At 46.0% G+C, this 18,294-nt stretch overlaps 2 protein-coding genes across 3 annotated transcripts in view; one reads left to right on the plus strand and one right to left on the minus strand.

Moving 5' to 3' along the window:
- Window positions 1-16,210, plus strand: part of GARRE1 (granule associated Rac and RHOG effector 1) — a 60,288-nt gene extending 44,078 nt beyond the window's left edge. For both annotated transcript variants that reach the window (XM_039558504.1, XM_010396490.4), the window contains exons 8-14: window positions 1,158-1,255; window positions 4,847-4,972; window positions 5,442-6,430; window positions 9,730-9,895; window positions 10,752-10,886; window positions 13,014-13,092; window positions 13,507-16,210. In XM_039558504.1, coding sequence (XP_039414438.1) covers window positions 1,158-1,255; window positions 4,847-4,972; window positions 5,442-6,430; window positions 9,730-9,895; window positions 10,752-10,886; window positions 13,014-13,092; window positions 13,507-13,824 — 1,911 coding nt within the window. In that variant the 3' untranslated portion in view covers window positions 13,825-16,210. The remainder of the gene's footprint in view (window positions 1-1,157; window positions 1,256-4,846; window positions 4,973-5,441; window positions 6,431-9,729; window positions 9,896-10,751; window positions 10,887-13,013; window positions 13,093-13,506) is intronic.
- Window positions 16,211-16,759: 549 nt separating this feature from the next.
- Window positions 16,760-18,287, minus strand: SS18L2 (SS18 like 2). The gene is made up of 3 exons (XM_010396489.2): window positions 18,174-18,287; window positions 17,943-18,019; window positions 16,760-17,313 (listed from the first exon to the last, which is right to left on the minus strand). Exons 1-3 carry the CDS (start codon window positions 18,240-18,242, stop codon window positions 17,226-17,228), a joined length of 234 nt encoding a protein of 77 aa, XP_010394791.1. The 5' UTR covers window positions 18,243-18,287; the 3' UTR covers window positions 16,760-17,225.
- Between the last annotated feature and the right edge of the window lie 7 nt (window positions 18,288-18,294).

Below are 18,294 nucleotides of genomic sequence, written 5' to 3' on the forward strand. Positions count from 1 at the left end.
TGCTTAAGATTGAATAAACCTGGGCAAATGCTTAGAGTCAGCTGAAGGAAAATGAAGGCCTTAGGCTAAAATACTTGGAAGGTGGGAAATAATTATGTTCAAGTGTTACTTGATGGTTTTGTTAAAGTGAGAGAGGAGAAGCTCAGCATTATGTTTTACATTTTTTCATACCCAGTAACAGACAGTTAGAAACAGGACCAGTGTAGGTTAGGTGATGGCAACAAAGTCAATAATGTCCCTTGGGGCTTATTTATACCAGAGGACTTTTGCCATTTCAAGGATAAATGGTACAGCTAATCTGCTAGTCACCGAAGCAAGAACTGCTGACTGCTGCCAAAAAGCTGCTGTTTTCAGCGTGACCAAAATAGGAAATTATGGAAATGATCAAAAAGGCCAACCCATACAGACTGGACAACAGCAGAAAGCATGAACCAAATATGGAACTTACTAAATTAAAGGTTCAATGAAGCTGAAGTGAATCCCTTCCTTTCCCATTCCCTACAAAGAAAGGTTTGTGACACAGGGTTGATTCTCAAGGCTTTTCTCTTCCATATGTCTTCATGACATCTTACAGATGGCTCAGTGTCCAACAACTGAACAGTCACTTTGCTTCTCTTTATTTAATCAGGAATTAATAATAGTACAGTTTCAGTAGATGGAATAGAGAAATGGTGTGGAATTTTATAACCTTATGGGGGGGATGTATGTTACGAATTGTGAATGGTTTCTGGCTGAATATTACTCGTCTGTATCATACCATGTGCTGCAGTTAAATTATTTAAAACATTTTGCTGAGTAGGTGTTTGGGAGCTCTTAAAGTAAACTGTGCTAAACTTCTCAAAAATAAGGGCTGTCATGTGGAGCCACTGAGAACTACCAGCAGGGAGGTAAAGCAGCTGGCAACTACATAGTGATGCATTACTACAGGATGTAACTGAGAAGAATTGTCCTTGAAATACAGGTTCCTGTACTAAACTAATTTTATATTAAAGTAGAAGTAAACTTATGGTGATTTAGTGAGTTGGTTTGGTTTTATTTGGGTTTTTTTAATACCTGTAGTATGGCTGGGAGGTGAGATTATTAGAGTTTAACTAAAAGGGTGATAAAATAACTAATTCTTAAAGTAATTTCCCTTTTATTTTCATTTTATTTGCTAGGTGGTAGTGGACACGGCACAGATTGAAAATAAAGAAGCCTATGCTCCTCAGATAAGTTTAGAAGGATCAAGAATTGTGGTGCAAGTTCCATCAACTTGGTAAATAAAAATACTGTATTGCAGATTGTGACTGAAATATATTGGGAAAATTGTTGCAGTACGAATGGAGGAGAGAATGTGCACAATTATGGCACAGCTTCCTGAAGTTCCTCTATCTGGACTGGTTGAACACCTCCATTCCTGATGGGCTGTACTTCAGCTGCCTCTGTAGGAGGCAAGGCAAGGGAGGCCGTGCTGGGGCACTTGGACTTGAAGAAAATGTAAAAGCTTGATGATAAAAAAGAAGGTTTCAAAAATAGTAGTCTGCCAGTACTCCTGTTGTGCTCTGCCCCAGCAGGTCCCAGCTGTAGTTCAGGAAGGCCAAGAATTGGCTGAGTTAGTGTGACAGCCTTTGCTCTTGCTTCTATGGGCTGTTCTTCAAGGGCTGTCATGAACCATGGACCTCTGGGCTCCAAGAGATGCTGTTCCTGCCAGTTTAGTTACCTGCCTAGGAAAGAATGGTTAATCTGCAGTTTGTGAGGATTTCTTCCCGTTCAAAACAGTGGGAATGGGAAGAAATGGGAGCACTTGTCTGTAACTTGGAAGCAGTCAGTGTTAGGAATTTCAGTCCAACAACAGTTGATTCACTTGGCTCCTTACAGGAGCAGCCTGTTCCTCGTGGTGCTGCTGGCACGTGTAGGAGGAATGTCCCGGCGCTGTTTCCCAGGGAAGGAAGGGGGTCCTGGTGCTGTTTCCCGGGAAGGAAGGGGGTCCCGGTGCTGTTTCCAGGGAAGGAAGGGGGTCCCAGTGCTGTTTCCCGGGAAGGAAGGGGTCCCGGCGCTGTTTCCAGGGAAGGAAGGGGTCCTGGCCGCCGTTTCCCGGGAAGGAAGGGGTCCCGGCCCCGTTTCCCGGGAAGGAAGGGGTCCCGGCGCTGTTTCCCCGGGAAGGAAGGGGGTCCCGGCGCTGTTTCCCGGGGAACGGAAGGAAGGGGGTCCCGGCGCTGTTTCCCGGGAAGGAAGGGGGTCCCGGCGCTGTTTCCCCGGGAAGGAAGGGGTCCCGGCGCCTGTTTCCCGGGAAGGAAGGGGGTCCCGGCCCCGTTTCCCGGGAAGGAAGGGGGTCCCGGGGCTGTTTCCAGGGAAGGAAGGGGGTCCCGGCGCTGTTTCCAGGGAAGGAAGGGGTCCCGGCGCTGTTTCCAGGGAAGGAAGGGGGTCCCGGCCCCGTTTCCCGGGAAGGAAGGGGGTCCCGGCCCCGTTTCCCGGGAAGGAAGGGGGTCCCGGCGCTGTTTCCAGGGAAGGAAGGGGTCCCGGCGCTGTTTCCAGGGAAGGAAGGGCGTCCCGGCCCCGTTTCCCGGAAGGAAGGGGGTCCCGGCGCTGTTTCCAGGGAAGGAAGGGGTCCCCGGCCCCGTTTCCCGGGAAGGAAGGGGGTCCCGGGGCTGTTTCCAGGGAAGGAAGGGGGTCCCGGCCGCTGTTTCCAGGGAAGGAAGGGGGTCCCGGCCCCGTTTCCCGGGAAGGAAGGGGGTCCTGGTGCTGTTTCCCGGGAAGGAAGGGGTCCCGGGGCTGTTTCCAGGGAAGGAAGGGGGTCCCGGGGCTGTTTCCAGGGAAGGAAGGGGTCCCGGCCCCGTTTCCCGGGAAGGAAGGGGGTCCCGGGGCTGTTTCCCGGGAAGGAAGGGGGTCCCGGCCCCGTTTCCAGGGAAGGAAGGGGTCCCGGCGCTGTTTCCAGGGAAGGAAGGGGGTCCCGGCCCCGTTTCCAGGGAAGGAAGGGGTCCTGGTGCCGTTTCCAGGGAAGGAAGGGGGTCCCGGCGCTGTTTCCAGGGAAGGAAGGGGGTCCCGGCCCCGTTTCCAGGGAAGGAAGGGGTCCTGGTGCTGTTTCCAGGGAAGGAAGGGGGTCCCGGCGCTGTTTCCAGGGAAGGAAGGGGGTCCCGGCCCCGTTTCCAGGGAAGGAAGGGGTCCCGGCGCTGTTTCCAGGGAAGGAAGGGGGTCCCGGCCCCGTTTCCCGGGAAGGAAGGGGGTCCCGGCGCTGTTTCCCGGGAAGGAAGGGGGTCCCGGCCCCGTTTCCAGGGAAGGAAGGGGTCCCGGCCCCGTTTCCCGGGAAGGAAGGGGGTCCCGGCCCCGTTTCCGGGAAGGAAGGGGGTCCCGGCGCTGTTTCCAGGGAAGGAAGGGGGTCCCGGCCCCGTTTCCCGGGAAGGAAGGGGGTCCCGGCGCTGTTTCCAGGGAAGGAAGGGGGTCCCGGCCCCGTTTCCCGGGAAGGAAGGGGGTCCCGGCGCTGTTTCCAGGGAAGGAAGGGGGTCCCGGCCCCGTTTCCCGGAAGGAAGGGGGTCCCGGCCCCGTTTCCCGGGAAGGAAGGGGGGTCCCGGCCCCGTTTCCAGGGAAGGAAGGGGGTCCCGGCGCTGTTTCCAGGGAAGGAAGGGGTCCCGGCCCGTTTCCCCGGGAAGGAAGGGGTCCCGGCCCCGTTTCCCGGGAAGGAAGGGGGTCCCGGCCCCGTTTCCCGGGAAGGAAGGGGGTCCCAGTGCTGTTTCCAGGGAAGGAAGGGGGTCCCGGCCCCGTTTCCCGGGAAGGAAGGGGTCCCGGCCCCGTTTCCCGGGAAGGAAGGGGTCCCGGCGCTGTTTCCAGGGAAGGAAGGGGGTCCCGGCCCCGTTTCCTCCCGGGAAGGAAGGGGTCCCGGCGCTGTTTCCAGGGAAGGAAGGGGGTCCCGGCCCCGTTTCCCGGGAAGGAAGGGGTCCCGGCGCTGTTTCCAGGGAAGGAAGGGGGTCCCGGCCCCGTTTCCCGGGAAGGAAGGGGTCCCGGGGCTGTTTCCAGGGAAGGAAGGGGTCCCGGCCCCGTTTCCCGGGAAGGAAGGGGGTCCCGGCTGTTTCCCGGGAAGGAAGGGGTCCCGGCCCCGTTTCCCGGGAAGGAAGGGGTCCCGGCGCTGTTTCCCGGGAAGGAAGGGGGTCCCGGCCTGTTTCCGGCCCCGTTTCCCGGGAAGGAAGGGGTCCCGGCGCTGTTTCCAGGGAAGGAAGGGGGTCCCGGCCCCGTTTCCCGGGAAGGAAGGGGTCCCGGCGCTGTTTCCAGGGAAGGAAGGGGTCCCGGCGCTGTTTCCAGGGAAGGAAGGGGTCCCGGCGCTGTTTCCCGGGAAGGGAAGGGGTCCCGGCCCCGTTCCCGGGAAGGAGGGGTCCCGGGGCTGTTTCCAGGGAAGGAAGGGGTCCCGGCGCTCCGGGCTCGCTGCCGGGACAGCGCCTCCTGCTGCCGCTCGGCGGCACCGCGGGGGCCGCTGCGGAGAGCGCCGCAAGCCCGCACGGTCCCGGCTCAGGGACAGCTTCCCCTCGGTGTTGGATATGCGGAATCATCTCCTCATGGGCTCTGCCAGGCTCGGGCTCTCGCGTATTCCAGAAACGGGTGTTGTGTGTTTGGTGGTTGTTGCTGCTGTGCCTGAACTGTGCCTGCTAAAGAGCTCGTCAGTGTGGATTTCAATGCGCTGTACTGCTGAACCTCCAGGATTAGCTGTGTGCTCCACAGCAGGCAGAGACTGCTCAGGCTGCCCCAGGAACCCCCAGGCATTCATGTGTTGTTCTGCAGGAGTGCAGCAATTGGCCTTCTGTATTCTGACTGATATGGTAGAATTGTTTAATGTAAAAAATGAGCGTTTCTGTTTCTAATTTAAACTTAACAATGGCAGGTGTCTGAAAGAAGATCCAGCTACAATGTCTTTGCTACAGAGGAGTCTGGATCCGGAGAAGACTTTGGGACTGGTAGATGTGCTCTATACTGCTGTGTTTGATACACACAGGTGGAAGGAAGGAAGGTACATCTCTTTTCTACTTCCAACTAAGCTGTCATTGCTGAATGATCTGTGCTGAGGGATTTGATTGTACCAGCTCATCTGAAGGGGAAAACAGGAGTCAAACTGAGAGTGAAACATTGTTAATCCCCACAGATACGTTCTGGGTACATCCAGGGATACAGGAGGCTGCTTAAAACCAAACCAGCAGCTTATCCAAGGGTAAAAAAGTATTTGCTTCTCTCTTACAAAAATACTTGATTTATATTAAATTGGTCTCCATTTAGGTCTTGAAGCACAATTAAAATCTAAGGAATGGAAAGTATTGCAAATATGAGGAATAATTTACTTTGTTACCTTAAGAAGTAGCTGGTGGACTTGGCAGTCTGCTGTTGTTTCTTTCTTGAGCTATTACTGAAATACACATTTTCCCCCAAAGTACCAGATTGGTTTGTATTAGGTGGTTTGATATACATGTTTTTTGTTGATGCAGGGAGCAAGCTTTGCCTTGTATTCAGATCCAGTTACAGCGTGAAATCTCAGACTTTGGGAGCCAAGTTGACATGCCATCGGGGAATGGAAGCAAATCTTCAGGGGGTCTGCAAAAGACATTCTCAAAACTGACTTCACGGTTTACAAAAAAAACTTCCTGCACCAGTACAAGTAACACAGGAAGTTACTCAATCCCCAATACACCTTCAAAAAATGTCTTCATAAGTTCCAGCTCAGAGGAGAAAGCTAAAATGCCTGCTAACATGGACGCACGCTTGCAGAACATTCTGAACATCGGTAACTTCCCTCGGACCGCGGATCCCCTGCAGTCAGTTCAGAGCACAAATAACCAGCTCGTCAATGGGTTTCTAGTGGAAAGACGGGACAGCTTCTTCAAACCAGATGATGGCAAGGATGACAAAGGTATGAATTTACCAACTGACCAAGAAATGCAGGATGTTATAGATTTCTTGTCTGGTTTTAACATGGGCAAATCCCAGCAGACTTCTCCGATGGTGAAAAGAAGGAACTCTGTTGCATCCTCCACAGCAACAGAGCAAAAGTCAGGAGCAGTTCAACAGCAGCCGCAGTCTGTGTCTCACACCCCACTGCATCCTCCTCAGCAAGGCTTGTCCCAGCAGCAGTCCCAAAAGCAGCAGCAGCAGCAAATGCAGTATTACCAACCCTTGCTTCAACCTATTGGACCACAGCAACGTGTACCTGCCAAATGGCTCAGTAATTCTTCACAGCAGCAAGCCCCGGCTGTTGGAGCTGGATTGTCTCATATAAATCAGTGGAACAATCCTGGTTTTTCAGATTTAAGCTCTGATTTGTACAGCTTGGGTCTTGTGAGCAGCTATATGGACAATATGATGTCAGAGATGTTAGGACAGAAACCACAAGGACCTAGAAACAACACATGGCCAAATCGTGACCAAACTGATGGAGTGTTTGGGATGTTGGGAGAAATCCTGCCTTTTGACCCTGCAGGTGTGTGTCTTTTCCTTTATTATGCTTTTTGTAAAGGTCCTTTGTGTGAATACTGTGAAAAATTGCTGGCAATAACTGTCATTTCCTCGAGCTGCCCACCAGATGTAAGGGTGCTGACCAATGCAAGCAGGGATTTGTGTGTGTGCCTATTTGCTTTTTTAACAGAAGGTGATCTTAAAACTCTCATTAATAAGCAAGCATGGGAACTAACTCACTTGTTTCTTGTGCCAGTTGTAGTAGTTCTGTAGTAGTTCTCCTTTCCTATATGGAGCACAGCAGAGTACTGAAATGATACTTACAGATGATGTTCCTCATGTTCTTAGTTTGTAAAATGGTTTAAAATCAAAATCTTGAGTGCAGGTGTTTTCCCTCTCCTCAAAATTATTCTTCCTGCTTTTTACCAGTCTTGTGACCTGAAGATAAGCCAGGTTGCATCTTTCCCATATCCCCACATTCTCCCTCCATTGCTCCCCAATTCCATGGGACTCATACTGGTTCCTGTTCCGCAGCTGGTTCTGCAATGAAAAGCTTGGATGTCAAAGGATTAGAGACTAAAGAGCAAGTGCCATGAGGTTTGCCACGTGTGTTTAGACCACCAGTAAATTGTAGACATAGATTAATTATTCATTCTCAAAGATGACGTGAGATAAAATTTTAGAGTCATAAGCAAATAGCTACAGACCAAGAAATCGACTGTGGAATGTAAGAGGAGATGAACCTTTGATCCCCATGCGGGCCATTGGCTCGGAACTGGACTTGATGATCTTTGTGGGCCTTTTCCAACTCAGAATATTCTGTGACTCTGATGGTAGTGTTAAGAACAGCTTACACAGCTGCTACCTTGTAAATGTAACTTCGGTTGGCCTCGAACACAGCTGTCAGAATGTTGTAGTGTGCATTTATGGCAACTGCCTGGAGGGAGGAGCAGGAGAACAGGGAAACCTTTTATCAAAGTAGGGCTCAGTTTCCCGCGCTCATTTGCACTCATCTGTGTTTGGAATGTGTAGGCGTCTCAAACCAGCTCCTTTGACTCAGAATTATGATAGTTATTTTGTCAACTTAGTTGATAAATTAGTGGAGTTTCTACAGCAAAAATAGCACCATAGTTATGTTGTTGCTTAACAACTGTAAGTCTGAATTAGCATCATCTTTCTTAAACAGAGTGTAGACTGAAGGATTATCACAGCCTCTAAGGAAGGACAAAATTATTTTCAGCAAGCACTAAATCCACGTGTGCTAGGGAAAAGAAAGCAGGTATGCAAAGGACTGGCATTTCCAGCATTTTGAATCCATTCTATTTCTGCGGTATTTTCCTTTTGCTCTACATAAAACTACTTGTTTTTTTCCATTTAATTAATGTCAAGGACATAGAAAGTGGTACTTGGAAAAGGTGACTTACTCAAGTTCATAAATGGTGCTCAGTGGATTAAGATACACACTTCTGCAGTTGTAGTGATAAGTAAACAGTATTTTTCACAGATCTGGAGTTTAAAAAACTAAAACCAAACAAAAATCCTTCCAACTGAATACTTTTCCATTAGAAAGAACATTTCTTCATAGAACTTACCAGGTTGAGCTGTGGTGTAGAAATTTTCATTTTAAGCTTTAGTGTAGTACAAAAAGCTGTAAAACAGAAAATGGTTTTTCATTTCCAGGCTGTACCCTAGGGCTGTACATTTGTGATTTGAAACAAACTACATTACTTTTTTGATAAATACTTTGAGAGTCTGAAAATGATGGCTTTCTTCAGATGCAAAACTGCTGATTAACAATTTATAAAATCCATGGTTTTTCATGTTGAAGGCTTAACTAGTCCCAGAAATGTATTTTGTAGTATTTTTATCATCACTAAGAACTTGATGAAGGAATATTGCAATAAGAGCTAGCAGAAGGAATGTTGGTAACTCCAATCTTTTGGAGTAAAAAAACTATCTGATAAAAAACTGTTCATGTGGTGTTTTCAGTGAGGTAAGAATTAACACAAGTTTCTATTTTGAATATACCAGCACTTTAGCACTTAATGCTGTCCACAGGTAAAAAATGCCTGGATGTCCAGAATCCATATATTCTTAGATATGAGGAACTGTCTGGCTTCCAGCCTCATCTTACTCAGAGGGAGAACAAGCACTAGTGGGGATGTTTTGTTCCTAGATGGCTCTCAGCCCTTGCTTGATAAAGGATGCAGAGAAACAAAGTTATCTTCTTCACTGTCTTTTTAATTTGCATCCAGCAAAATATTGTGGAGCTCTTTTCTGGATGTGTCAAATGAGAACAAGGAAACCTATATTCTAAATGCAGTATTGAATGTAGGGAGCTGTCAGATGAAAGAGATTTCTGCTTTGTGAGCTGTGCATGATTGTTGGATGTTCTTCAGTCTTCACTCTTAATCTCAAACTGAGACTGGCAAGCCAGTGGCTCATTAGTTCCCACTGCAATTACTGTGCATGTAGTCTAGACATTTTCCATCAATCCAGTCAGATTGCCAAGTTTTTTCCCAGAGAAGAAAAAAATAAAGGCAAAAGAAAGAGAAGCTGTGGAAACTCAGTTACGGTGACTCATATCAGCAGTCCTCTGAATACAGCAATTGCTTGCTCTGATCAATGGAGCATTTGAAGCACTTGCATTAAGGCTTTTGCTGTGTCTGCTCAAGACAGTGCTTATTCCTTATTGGATGCCTGGGACGCATAAAGCACATTGAGAATGGAAGAATTTTTAAATTACTACTTTTTTCTGTAAAATACAATTATTATTCTGAAATATTTTGTAGGTCAGGATCAGAAAGTTTTCAAGATGGTCTCATCCTTGTAGGAAGGAGGCAGTTTTGGCACGCTGTGTTCTAATATGAGCTGAGATTCTGATTTCCCAAGTAAGCAGGATCACAACATAGCTGGAAATCATGTTGCACTCTGGTATCAGCTACAGTAATTGTTCTGCTCTTTTTCACGGAGCATGGATAAATGTACAGACAGCGTCCGTTTCATCAGTGTCTGCTGATGGATATTGGACCTTTCAGCGTAGACATGATCATAGTACAAACACAATTTCCCTGATGGAATGCAAGGGGCAGGTGTACTTCCATGTGATAATTATTATCCACCACAGATGCTGTGTATCTAATTTTTGTAAAACATTTCTTGTTCAGTGTCCTTCACTGCTCCGTGAAGACCTGTCCACTACTGGTTGCCATTTATCATCAGGGAGGGAATGACTGTTGTGGGGTATGGTCAAACCTAAAGGATTGAAAGTGCAGCAGAAATAGCTGAGTGTCAGCAATGGACTTGTTGGTTTCTTTCATTCAGTTGGCTCTGATCCAGAGTTTGCCCGCTATGTTGCTGGGGTGAACCAGGCTATGCAACAGAAGAGGCAAGCACAGCATGTCCGTCGTCCAAGCACCACGCGTGGCAACTGGCCTCTTCCTGATGATCCTCATAAAACCTGGCCCTTTCCTGAGTATTTCACAGAGGGGTAAGAGACTGGACAGGCTGTATGTTCTTATTGTATGAGTTTATTTTGCACCCAGAATGTGGGAATACTGGGTGTTTTTTCCAGTTGCTGCTGCATCTGTGAAAGCTGCACTTCAGTGTCAAGAATGAGCAATATGAGCTTTGCTGATCCCGAGGCACTGACATGCTTGATGCCATCTTTAGAGTGGAATGGATTCCAGGACTCCAGCAGAGGAAATAAGGAATTTATAGCATAAATGCATTCAGGGTGGTTTTCTTTGAGTATTTTGAAAACAACTTTTAAGACCTAGTTTTGATGAAAAGTGATGCTGTCAAAGTTGTGGTGCCTGACTGAATTCAGTTTTCCAGATTTTAGCCACTTAATCTTGCTACTGAAAGGCAGGTACCTCACAGCAGGTACATTTGTAGTTCTTAATCTCTTCCAAATCATAACTATGTACTGCAGCAGAAGTGTTTCAAGATTCTTTGTCCATTTGTAATATAATGTAACAGCTGTGACTCTAGCATAAAACCAGTAGGATGGGTATATGTTCTAGCTCAGTTTTGCAGTGAAAAAGTCGAGTACTTAGTGATTCCAAACCCAAGCATCACTTATTTCTCCTTCTTTTACAGGAGAGGTGCTTCTTATTAATATAATTATTTTAGTAAAATACATATAAAGAGGCTGTAACAGAGCAGTTAATGTGACCACTCAGAGGTAAATAAGTGAAAGTATTTGTATTACTGGCACATTTTACCAAGTACTGAAATTTCGTGCTCCGAGGTATCACCTGTGACAAAGATTTAGCACAACTGCAGCACACAGTCTGGACCAGGCACTGTAAATACAAGGACTAATACAACTTTCTGTCTTGCAGTGATGTGACAAACAGCTGGTCTGGTACTCAAGGAGACTCTGCCAGCTCAAGTGATGAGACCTCCTCAGCTAACGGAGACAGTTTGTTCTCCATGTTCTCAGGCCCAGACCTTGTTGCTGCTGTAAAGCAGAGGAGGTGAGGAAAATGAACAGAAATAGACAACTTTATAAGATTCCTTTTGTTTATATATCATTTCATTTGAGTAGCCAGACAAAGGAAATTCCTGCCAATGAGACAAATCTACACAAACATGAGTTTGTGTACTACACTGGTGATGTGGACCAGTGGATTCCCAAAGTCAGTTGTATTAGCAGCTTTCTCCTTGTACAAGCACACGTGCAAACAGCCAGCTGTTCACTGAGGGTATGTTAGAAAAGATCTGATGCTTTCCCCCTTCCATGAGAGTCTCCTTTGGGTGCCACTTCCTGGGGCATTACGGGATCCTCACTGAATCGGTCTGGCAGAGAGTGCCTGGCTGCAGCTGGGCCTGACGTGGTGCATTTGGATGCCAACGAGTGCCTTTGCTGGCCTCAGCTGCAGCTCCGTGGCACTGAGGAGAAGCTGCTGCTAACCTTGTGTGGACTTGTCTCACCTCGGCGGCTGCTGCTGCTGCTATTCTGGGAGCTGCAAATACACACCTGCTTAGTCCTTTATTTCTCACAGTAGGAAGAGGACGCCAAATTGCCTTGGTAAATAATTTCGGTAGCGGGAAAAACCAAGCCAGGATTTTCAACTACGAACAATCCACTTCTATGGGTAGTGTGAATTAGAGCAATTCTACTTTTCTAAAGGGCTGGAACCTCAGTGATTCCACTGCAGATGGTAGTTAGAACAATAGTAACAAAAGGCACAAGATGAAGCATGAATACCAACCCAATTCCAGTCTGGGATTGTTCTCTCAAACTATTTTTCAGTCTTTTCTAAAAATAAAATAAGTGGCCAAATATTCTGGCTTTGTTTACAATCAAAGAACAATTTGGAGTCAATACATAGATACAAGATTGTCTGTCTGCTTTTTGGCGAATGGGAAAGAAGTCAGTGCCAGTTTCTCACAGATTCTACCTGGATAGCTATTTTTATAAGCATTGTCAGAAATTAATCAACCGAAAGAGTAGCTACTTTCTGAATCTTTACACTTAACAGGGAGGGAACAAAAATTGAGCTTCAGTGAATGTTAAATTGAAATTAATGGGAAAGAGCCATCTCATAAACAGTCACAGAAAAAGTAGTAATTATTTTTATTTATTAAAAAAACAGCAGGGAAGGAAAACACAGCAATAAATAAAGGGTGACGTACTGTGCCAAGCCAGTAGATCACTAGAAAATGATCATGGAGCAAGAAGAAAAGCCTGTGGTTTATGTAGTGCTCTAAAGAGCAGAAGAAGGTTTCCAAAGAGGGTGCTTCATTGACCAAAAACGTCAGGTGAAGTAACAGTACTACTGTCTCCTGTTACTTGTAGGAAGAACAGTGTTCTATAGGTGAGGGCCTGACACCGGAGCTAAAGCTGGGCACTAAGAGGAGGTAGAAGGGGTTGAGTGTGCTAAAGCTGACCTGCAAAGGGCTGCTTACCCACGGAAGCCTGATTGGAGCATGCTAATTGGGGTTTTTTTTTACAAAAAGGATGAAATGAAAGAGTGTGCTTTAATCCAAACCCCTGCCCTTAAGCACTCCTCCTAAAAAAGAAAAAAAAAGACCAAAAAACCCAAGAAAAAAAAATCTTCCAGAACATACGTGTGGTCAAGGACTTCTATTTGATAACTAGGCATCAGGCCACAAATTTAAAGTGAAGGTAGAACATCTTTCCTCAGTAAAATCAGTGTGCTTCAGCAGATGCTTCACTTGCTCAACTGTTCTTTTGTGTTGTCTGTTATTTCAGAAAAGATACTTAAAAAACCCAAAAAACCAAAAGAAACCCAGCCACAAGAGCAGGTAACAGAAGAAAAACCACAATTTCTGGCAGATTTCTTCCAAGTGGGCAAAAGTCTATCCCAGCTCCACTTTCACCTCCACAAAAATGTTTAAGTGTAGCTCCAAGAACTACTGCACTGTCAAGTCCCTGACAATTTCTGTATTGTTGCTTTTACCTGTACTGAACAGAAAGTACATGAAACCAGATGTTTCTGAAAACACATGCACTGAAAACAGTACTGTAGGCTGCCAGGTTGACAGACTGAAACCACAGAATGGTCTGTGCCAGTGGCAGATTAATGAGGGTGACTCATTTAAAACCAAAAAGTAAATGTCTCTCTCTTTCTGGGCAGAAAACACAGCAGTGGTGAACAAGAACCCAGCACGCTGCCATCTCCTCCTCTTCTCTCTGCAGCAGATGACCGCAGTCAGGTGAGCTCAGCGTGGCTTTGCTTAGTCCTTTCTCCTCCTGGCATTTGGGAGTGGGCCTGCACGAGGCAGACAACTGGAAAAGCATCTGTATCTCCAGATTGCTTACTTCAGTGAGAACCTAAACCATCTGCACTCAAGTAGCATGAGATGCTTTTGTCAAAGTCACCAAGCTTAAATACTAAAATTGGAAGTCACTTATCTTTCTCCCTTTTAGTGGGGCCACTGTGTGTCATGCTGAAGTAAATGTTTTTTAACAGGCAGATATTTTAAGATAGAGAGTGCTATATGTATGCATCAGTCCTGCTTTCAAATATAAACTAATCTTGTGAAAATATCTTAGGGAGGTGATAAGGTGACATGTTAAGTATTGTCTCAAAAAACCCAAACCAACCCCAACTGGTATCATTTTCTCAGGATAACAAGACCAAAACCTGGCCTCCCAAGGCCCCGTGGCAGCACACATCCTCTGTGCCGAGCACGCTGCCCAGCCAGAGCACGTCCCTGTACCCCATGAGCAGCCCCGTGAGCCAGTGGAGCGACACCATGCAGATGCTCCAGTCGCCCATGTGGGCCAGCGACTGCGCCCCGGCAGCCGGCATCTCCTCCAGCTTCGCCTACGCGCAGCAGCAGCAGCAATCCCAACAGGCTTCCCAGCACAAACAGATGAACAAGGGCTTTAAATCTTTCCCAGTAAAGCATGAACGCAGACCATCTTACCTGCACCAGTACTAACTGCTTTTCATACTGGAAAATGCAGCACAGGGCCAAATGAAAATTAATTACTTTCATTCACAGTGGTGTGTTGGCTATATCCTGTTTCTTTCTTGATGTGGGATTGAGGGGGTTTGGATGAGATAGACAAACTCTCGAATTCTGATTTACAGTGCTGAGCAAATATGGCCAATATGTTTGGTGTACATGAAACAGCCCAAAACTGTGATGTAGAAATGCTTTTAAAAATGCGTAATTGCCTTTACTTTCAAGACATTTTTTTTTCTAAAAAGAACTGCTGAAGGACTACCATACAAGAAACACTGTATTTTATAGCTATTTTTCATATAGATTTATAGTTAAAACATCTTACTGAAACACATTGAATATGTTGAAGCAAATATATAGCGGTCACTTTGCTCAATGCTGTTTGTGTTTAAATTTATAAAGGACAAGCTGTAGAGCCTTTGTATTCTCCATTACAGCCTGTGGGCAGGTTTTTTAAAATGGAGGGCAACAGCAGCTTTTCCTGTGCCACACAAGCGAGTTCTTTTGCGAACTGCTGCAGAAACAGCTGCAAAACGGAGTTTTGTGGCAGTTTCCTTACTCTAGGTGAAGATCAGCAGAACCACTCAGCCTTGTGTCGCCAACGTTACCCGAGCTGCTTGACACAGATGGCACCTGTGTGGACAGGGGGCCCCTGGTTCTCACACAAACAGTGTCCTATGGCTGCGTTGGCCAAAGGCACTGTCCACACGGTGCTCCCGCAGTGTGTGAAAGCAAAGCCTGAGAGACTACTTGCATTTATTTAAAGTCTTATTTCAGATGCTACAGTTGATTAAAAATTGTGAGCTGGCTCAGAAGATACTAAAACTGAAATGTGGGGTAGCAGTTAGTTAAAAGAACATTATTTTTTTTAAAAGGATAAAGTAATTATTTGCAGTCAATATGTGCCATTAAGTGAACCTGTGGAATTAGGAATAATCTTCCAACCAAAGTGGATCGGGGAGAGTGACTGGTGCTTACAAATTGAAGAACAATGGTAAATATATGTATACCTATCCCACTGTATATGAATTGAGATTACAGAAGATTCTTTATATAGTTAGAGCTTATTTAAATTTTCATATTTCATCTTTGAAAGAGTCTAAAAACCACAATATTTTCTGGTATAAGAGTTTTGACAGTATTAATCTTATTTTTGTATTTTTCTTAAGTCATATCATTCTAATATGTTAACTACTAGTAAAATGGGTTATTAGTTCTAACTACATAATTTTTCAATGAAGATAAAGCACATTTTTTTTGTTTTGGTTTTACAAACTAAGTACATCTATATCTAAAGATACCAAAAATAAATACATTATATATATATATAAATAAAAAAGTATACACAACACTAAAACTATTAAACATTTGGGTATTTAAAACCCATCCACCTTTTTTGTTTGTATGGTGACGGGCTCTATTTGCAGGCCCAGATTGTTACCTTTTGTGCTGTTTGAGGATGCCAATGTTGCCTGTATTTATGATATTGTCACCATGTTTTCTGAAACTTCATACTTACCATGTTTACAAAGATTTGTTTGCTGTACATAGACTTTTTACAGTAATGTGCTTTGCACAATCAGTGTGGCTTCTGTCTGTAAATTGTTAATGGTCTGTACTACTATAATTTTGAAAACCCTCCACTGAAAATGTTAGTGGTTATTAACTTGATGAATGGTTTTGAGTTTCCTAAATCTTGTTGTTTAGATCTAATATTAAATCCCAAATTTGGTTGTACTTACTTGGTTATTCATACTAAGACCAAAATGGAAGTTAATGAAAACACTTAATTTTGAACTTTTTTTCCTAACAAGTGCCAAAATGATTGCTATAGTTTTTGCAGTTTATTCATAATTACAAATGCTGGCAAGTTTCTGGACCTACGTAAGTGAATTGTGAAAACAAAGAAAGTTTGTCTGCATTTTGACCACGGTGGGTGCTACTCTGTCCTTTGCTTCCGATTGTTCTGAACACTGGTAATTTTAAGAATTGTTGCACTTGGCAAATGAGTCTTGCCCTTAAACTTCACTTACACTGCCAAGTGCAAGGGTTTGGTGCTTAGTTAACTTACCCTTATTGCAGTGCTTCTTGTGAATAGCTAACGCTTCTGAACTGGAACTGTACAGTTTGTATTTTAAAGCTTCTGTAAAAGTAAACTATTTGCTTTATTAAAGATATACATTTGATAGGTCATACCTGTTTAAAATATGCACCTTGCTGAAAATGAGCAGCACCTTAAACTGTAACTTTGGTTTGTAAACAAAGATCTTATTTCATTAACATGGGATTATTTAACAGTTTGAAAATTGTCAACTGCCTACTTACTGACTCTATCATATAAAAACAAACTTTATGCACAGTCCAATCTTTAAAGCTGCTTTCTCAAGTGATAGCACAGAAGAACATGGTCCAGACAATGCTTCAGCAGGGTCTTTGAACCAATAGCACAGATGAACATTGTCAAAATCACATTACTTGAATTTTTAGGAATCACAGAGTAAATAACTTTGATGGGAGTAAGCTGTGATCAAGGCTATTAGATTAGTGTGTGTTAATTGTTTAACTGGAATGCTGTATGCAAGGTGTGCAAAGCTGCTTTCTTCCTTCCTGGATAGGAGCACACAAGCATGCAGCTGGCCAGCAGTGCTGACAGTACCCAGGCAGCACATGAACCCATTCTGATTATGCAAGAATTGACTTGTTTACAGAGCATTTCAAGCACAGAGGAAAAGCCTTGATAAACTTTCGCAAAAGCTTCCTAAAATAACGGCTTGGTTTCTCCCTTGCGCATAATTGCTGAGTGGTGTGGCAATCCCACCAGTCCTAGGAAAGTTAACACTTCTGTTTCACTAAATCACTGAGCAGCTCCTTTGTTCATGTATTACATTAATTCAGAATATACTACAACTTGCAAAGAACATCTTTAGTTTATTTAGCACGATTCTTCTCATACAGGATACAAAAGAGTCTACTGCTTTTATATATGGAACACATGCCTGACTTTGTCATGTTGGAGGTAGGAGTCACCTAGCGTAATGTTTGCCTTGTTATTACAGAACCTTACTCATCAAACAGGCTCTGCTTCCCATAGTGTGCTTCTGGGAATAGCCTGGTTGTCAGGACAGCACTGAACTGAGCTTTGCAGAGGGAAAAAGGAATGTGATAGTTATCATTCGTAAGCTGTGTTAGTTACACTAACAGGGGAAAAGCTGCCTACTACTACATTGAAAACTACATTCACATTTTAAACACAGAAGTACAGATCACTTTTTACATGCTTTTTTCAAACCCACATCTTCTTGCCTCTCAGAGTGGGACTCTAAACTATTTCTACAGCCTCTAAAAGCAGTACTGCTCACGTCCAGGTATTGCAGTCACTCTACAGGCTTCTGCGTGCTGGGTGGAGTGGCATCAGCAATTGTAGCTAAATAAATGAGGTTTCTGTGCAGGATATGCTGGTACCTATGAGAGAAGGAAACACAGGATCTGGGAGACATGTTCTTTTCTAGACAACTCCCCATACCTGGATTTGTGTAAACTGATCAGTATTTGCAGTTAGGGAAAAAAATAGCAAACTAGAATAATGAATCAGAGGAAACTTAGCGTGTTATTCTGAATCCCGGTACAGTGCACTGAACTGCACTCTGCAGCCGAGCATGTCTACTACCCAACTTCGATGGGAAGCAGGACGTTCAGCTCGCAATCCTGAAGGCTGCAGAAGGGCAGCAGAGCAGGAGAAAACAGAGCTGCCTGTCGGGCTGGTCTGAGCAGCTGCAGCGGGTCCCCCGCAGGTTCCGGAGCTGCAGAGCCGCCGTCTGGCTGCCCTGTTCTGACACCACTCGGTGTGACACGGGCAGGGAGGGCAGAGCGGGCGTCACAAGAACTCTGAGCAAACACCCTGAACAAGGCGGAAGGGTCACTCCGTGCTTTATAAGTCTCCGAAAATTATTTTGGGGAAATCCCTTTGTAAGCCCGGACGTATTTTCTTCTTAGCGGCAGGAAAGGTCTGGGAGTTCGACTCGCGTTTTACTCCAGTTACCCACACCTGAGCCCCCAGCGCTCCGCCCTGTCCGCCCGCGCCGGTTACTTACTGCACACAGTCGGTGGCGCGGCCCTTGCTCTGGTACTCCACGATGCACCGGATCAGCTGGTCGTTCTCCTCCAGCAGCTGCGGCACAGAGCGCTGTCACCGCCCGCCCCGGCCTCCGCCCCGCCCCGGCCGGCAGGGCCGGCTCTGCCCCAAGCGGGCCGGCAGGGCCCGCGTCACGGTCCGGCTCAGTCCCGGCCCCGTCCCGGCTCCGTCCCAGCCCAGTTTCGCTCACCCGCTGCAGCGTTTCCTGGTTCACCTCCGCCTTCCCGCGCAGCCGCTCCGGCACGAACGCCACGGACATGGCGGCTCCCGGCTGAGGGGCCCGGCGGCCCCGCCCCGGCCGTCGCGCACGC

The sequence above is a fragment of the Corvus cornix genome, chromosome 11 (assembly GCF_000738735.6).
Source record: "Corvus cornix cornix isolate S_Up_H32 chromosome 11, ASM73873v5, whole genome shotgun sequence".
Taxonomy (NCBI): Eukaryota; Metazoa; Chordata; class Aves; order Passeriformes; family Corvidae; genus Corvus; species Corvus cornix.

Excerpts from the sequence above, each read along its gene's own strand:
- SS18L2 (XM_010396489.2), bottom strand. The coding sequence starts at position 18,242 with ATGTCCGTGGCGTTCGTGCCGGAGCGGCTGCGCGGGAAGGCGGAGGTG. Across the intron at positions 18,020-18,173 it reads ACCAGGAAACGCTGCAGCGG|CTGCTGGAGGAGAACGACCA; the intron begins GTGAGCGAAACT and ends TCTGTGCCGCAG. Across the intron at positions 17,314-17,942 it reads CGCGCCACCGACTGTGTGCA|GTACCAGCATATCCTGCACA; the intron begins GTAAGTAACCGG and ends CTTCTCTCATAG.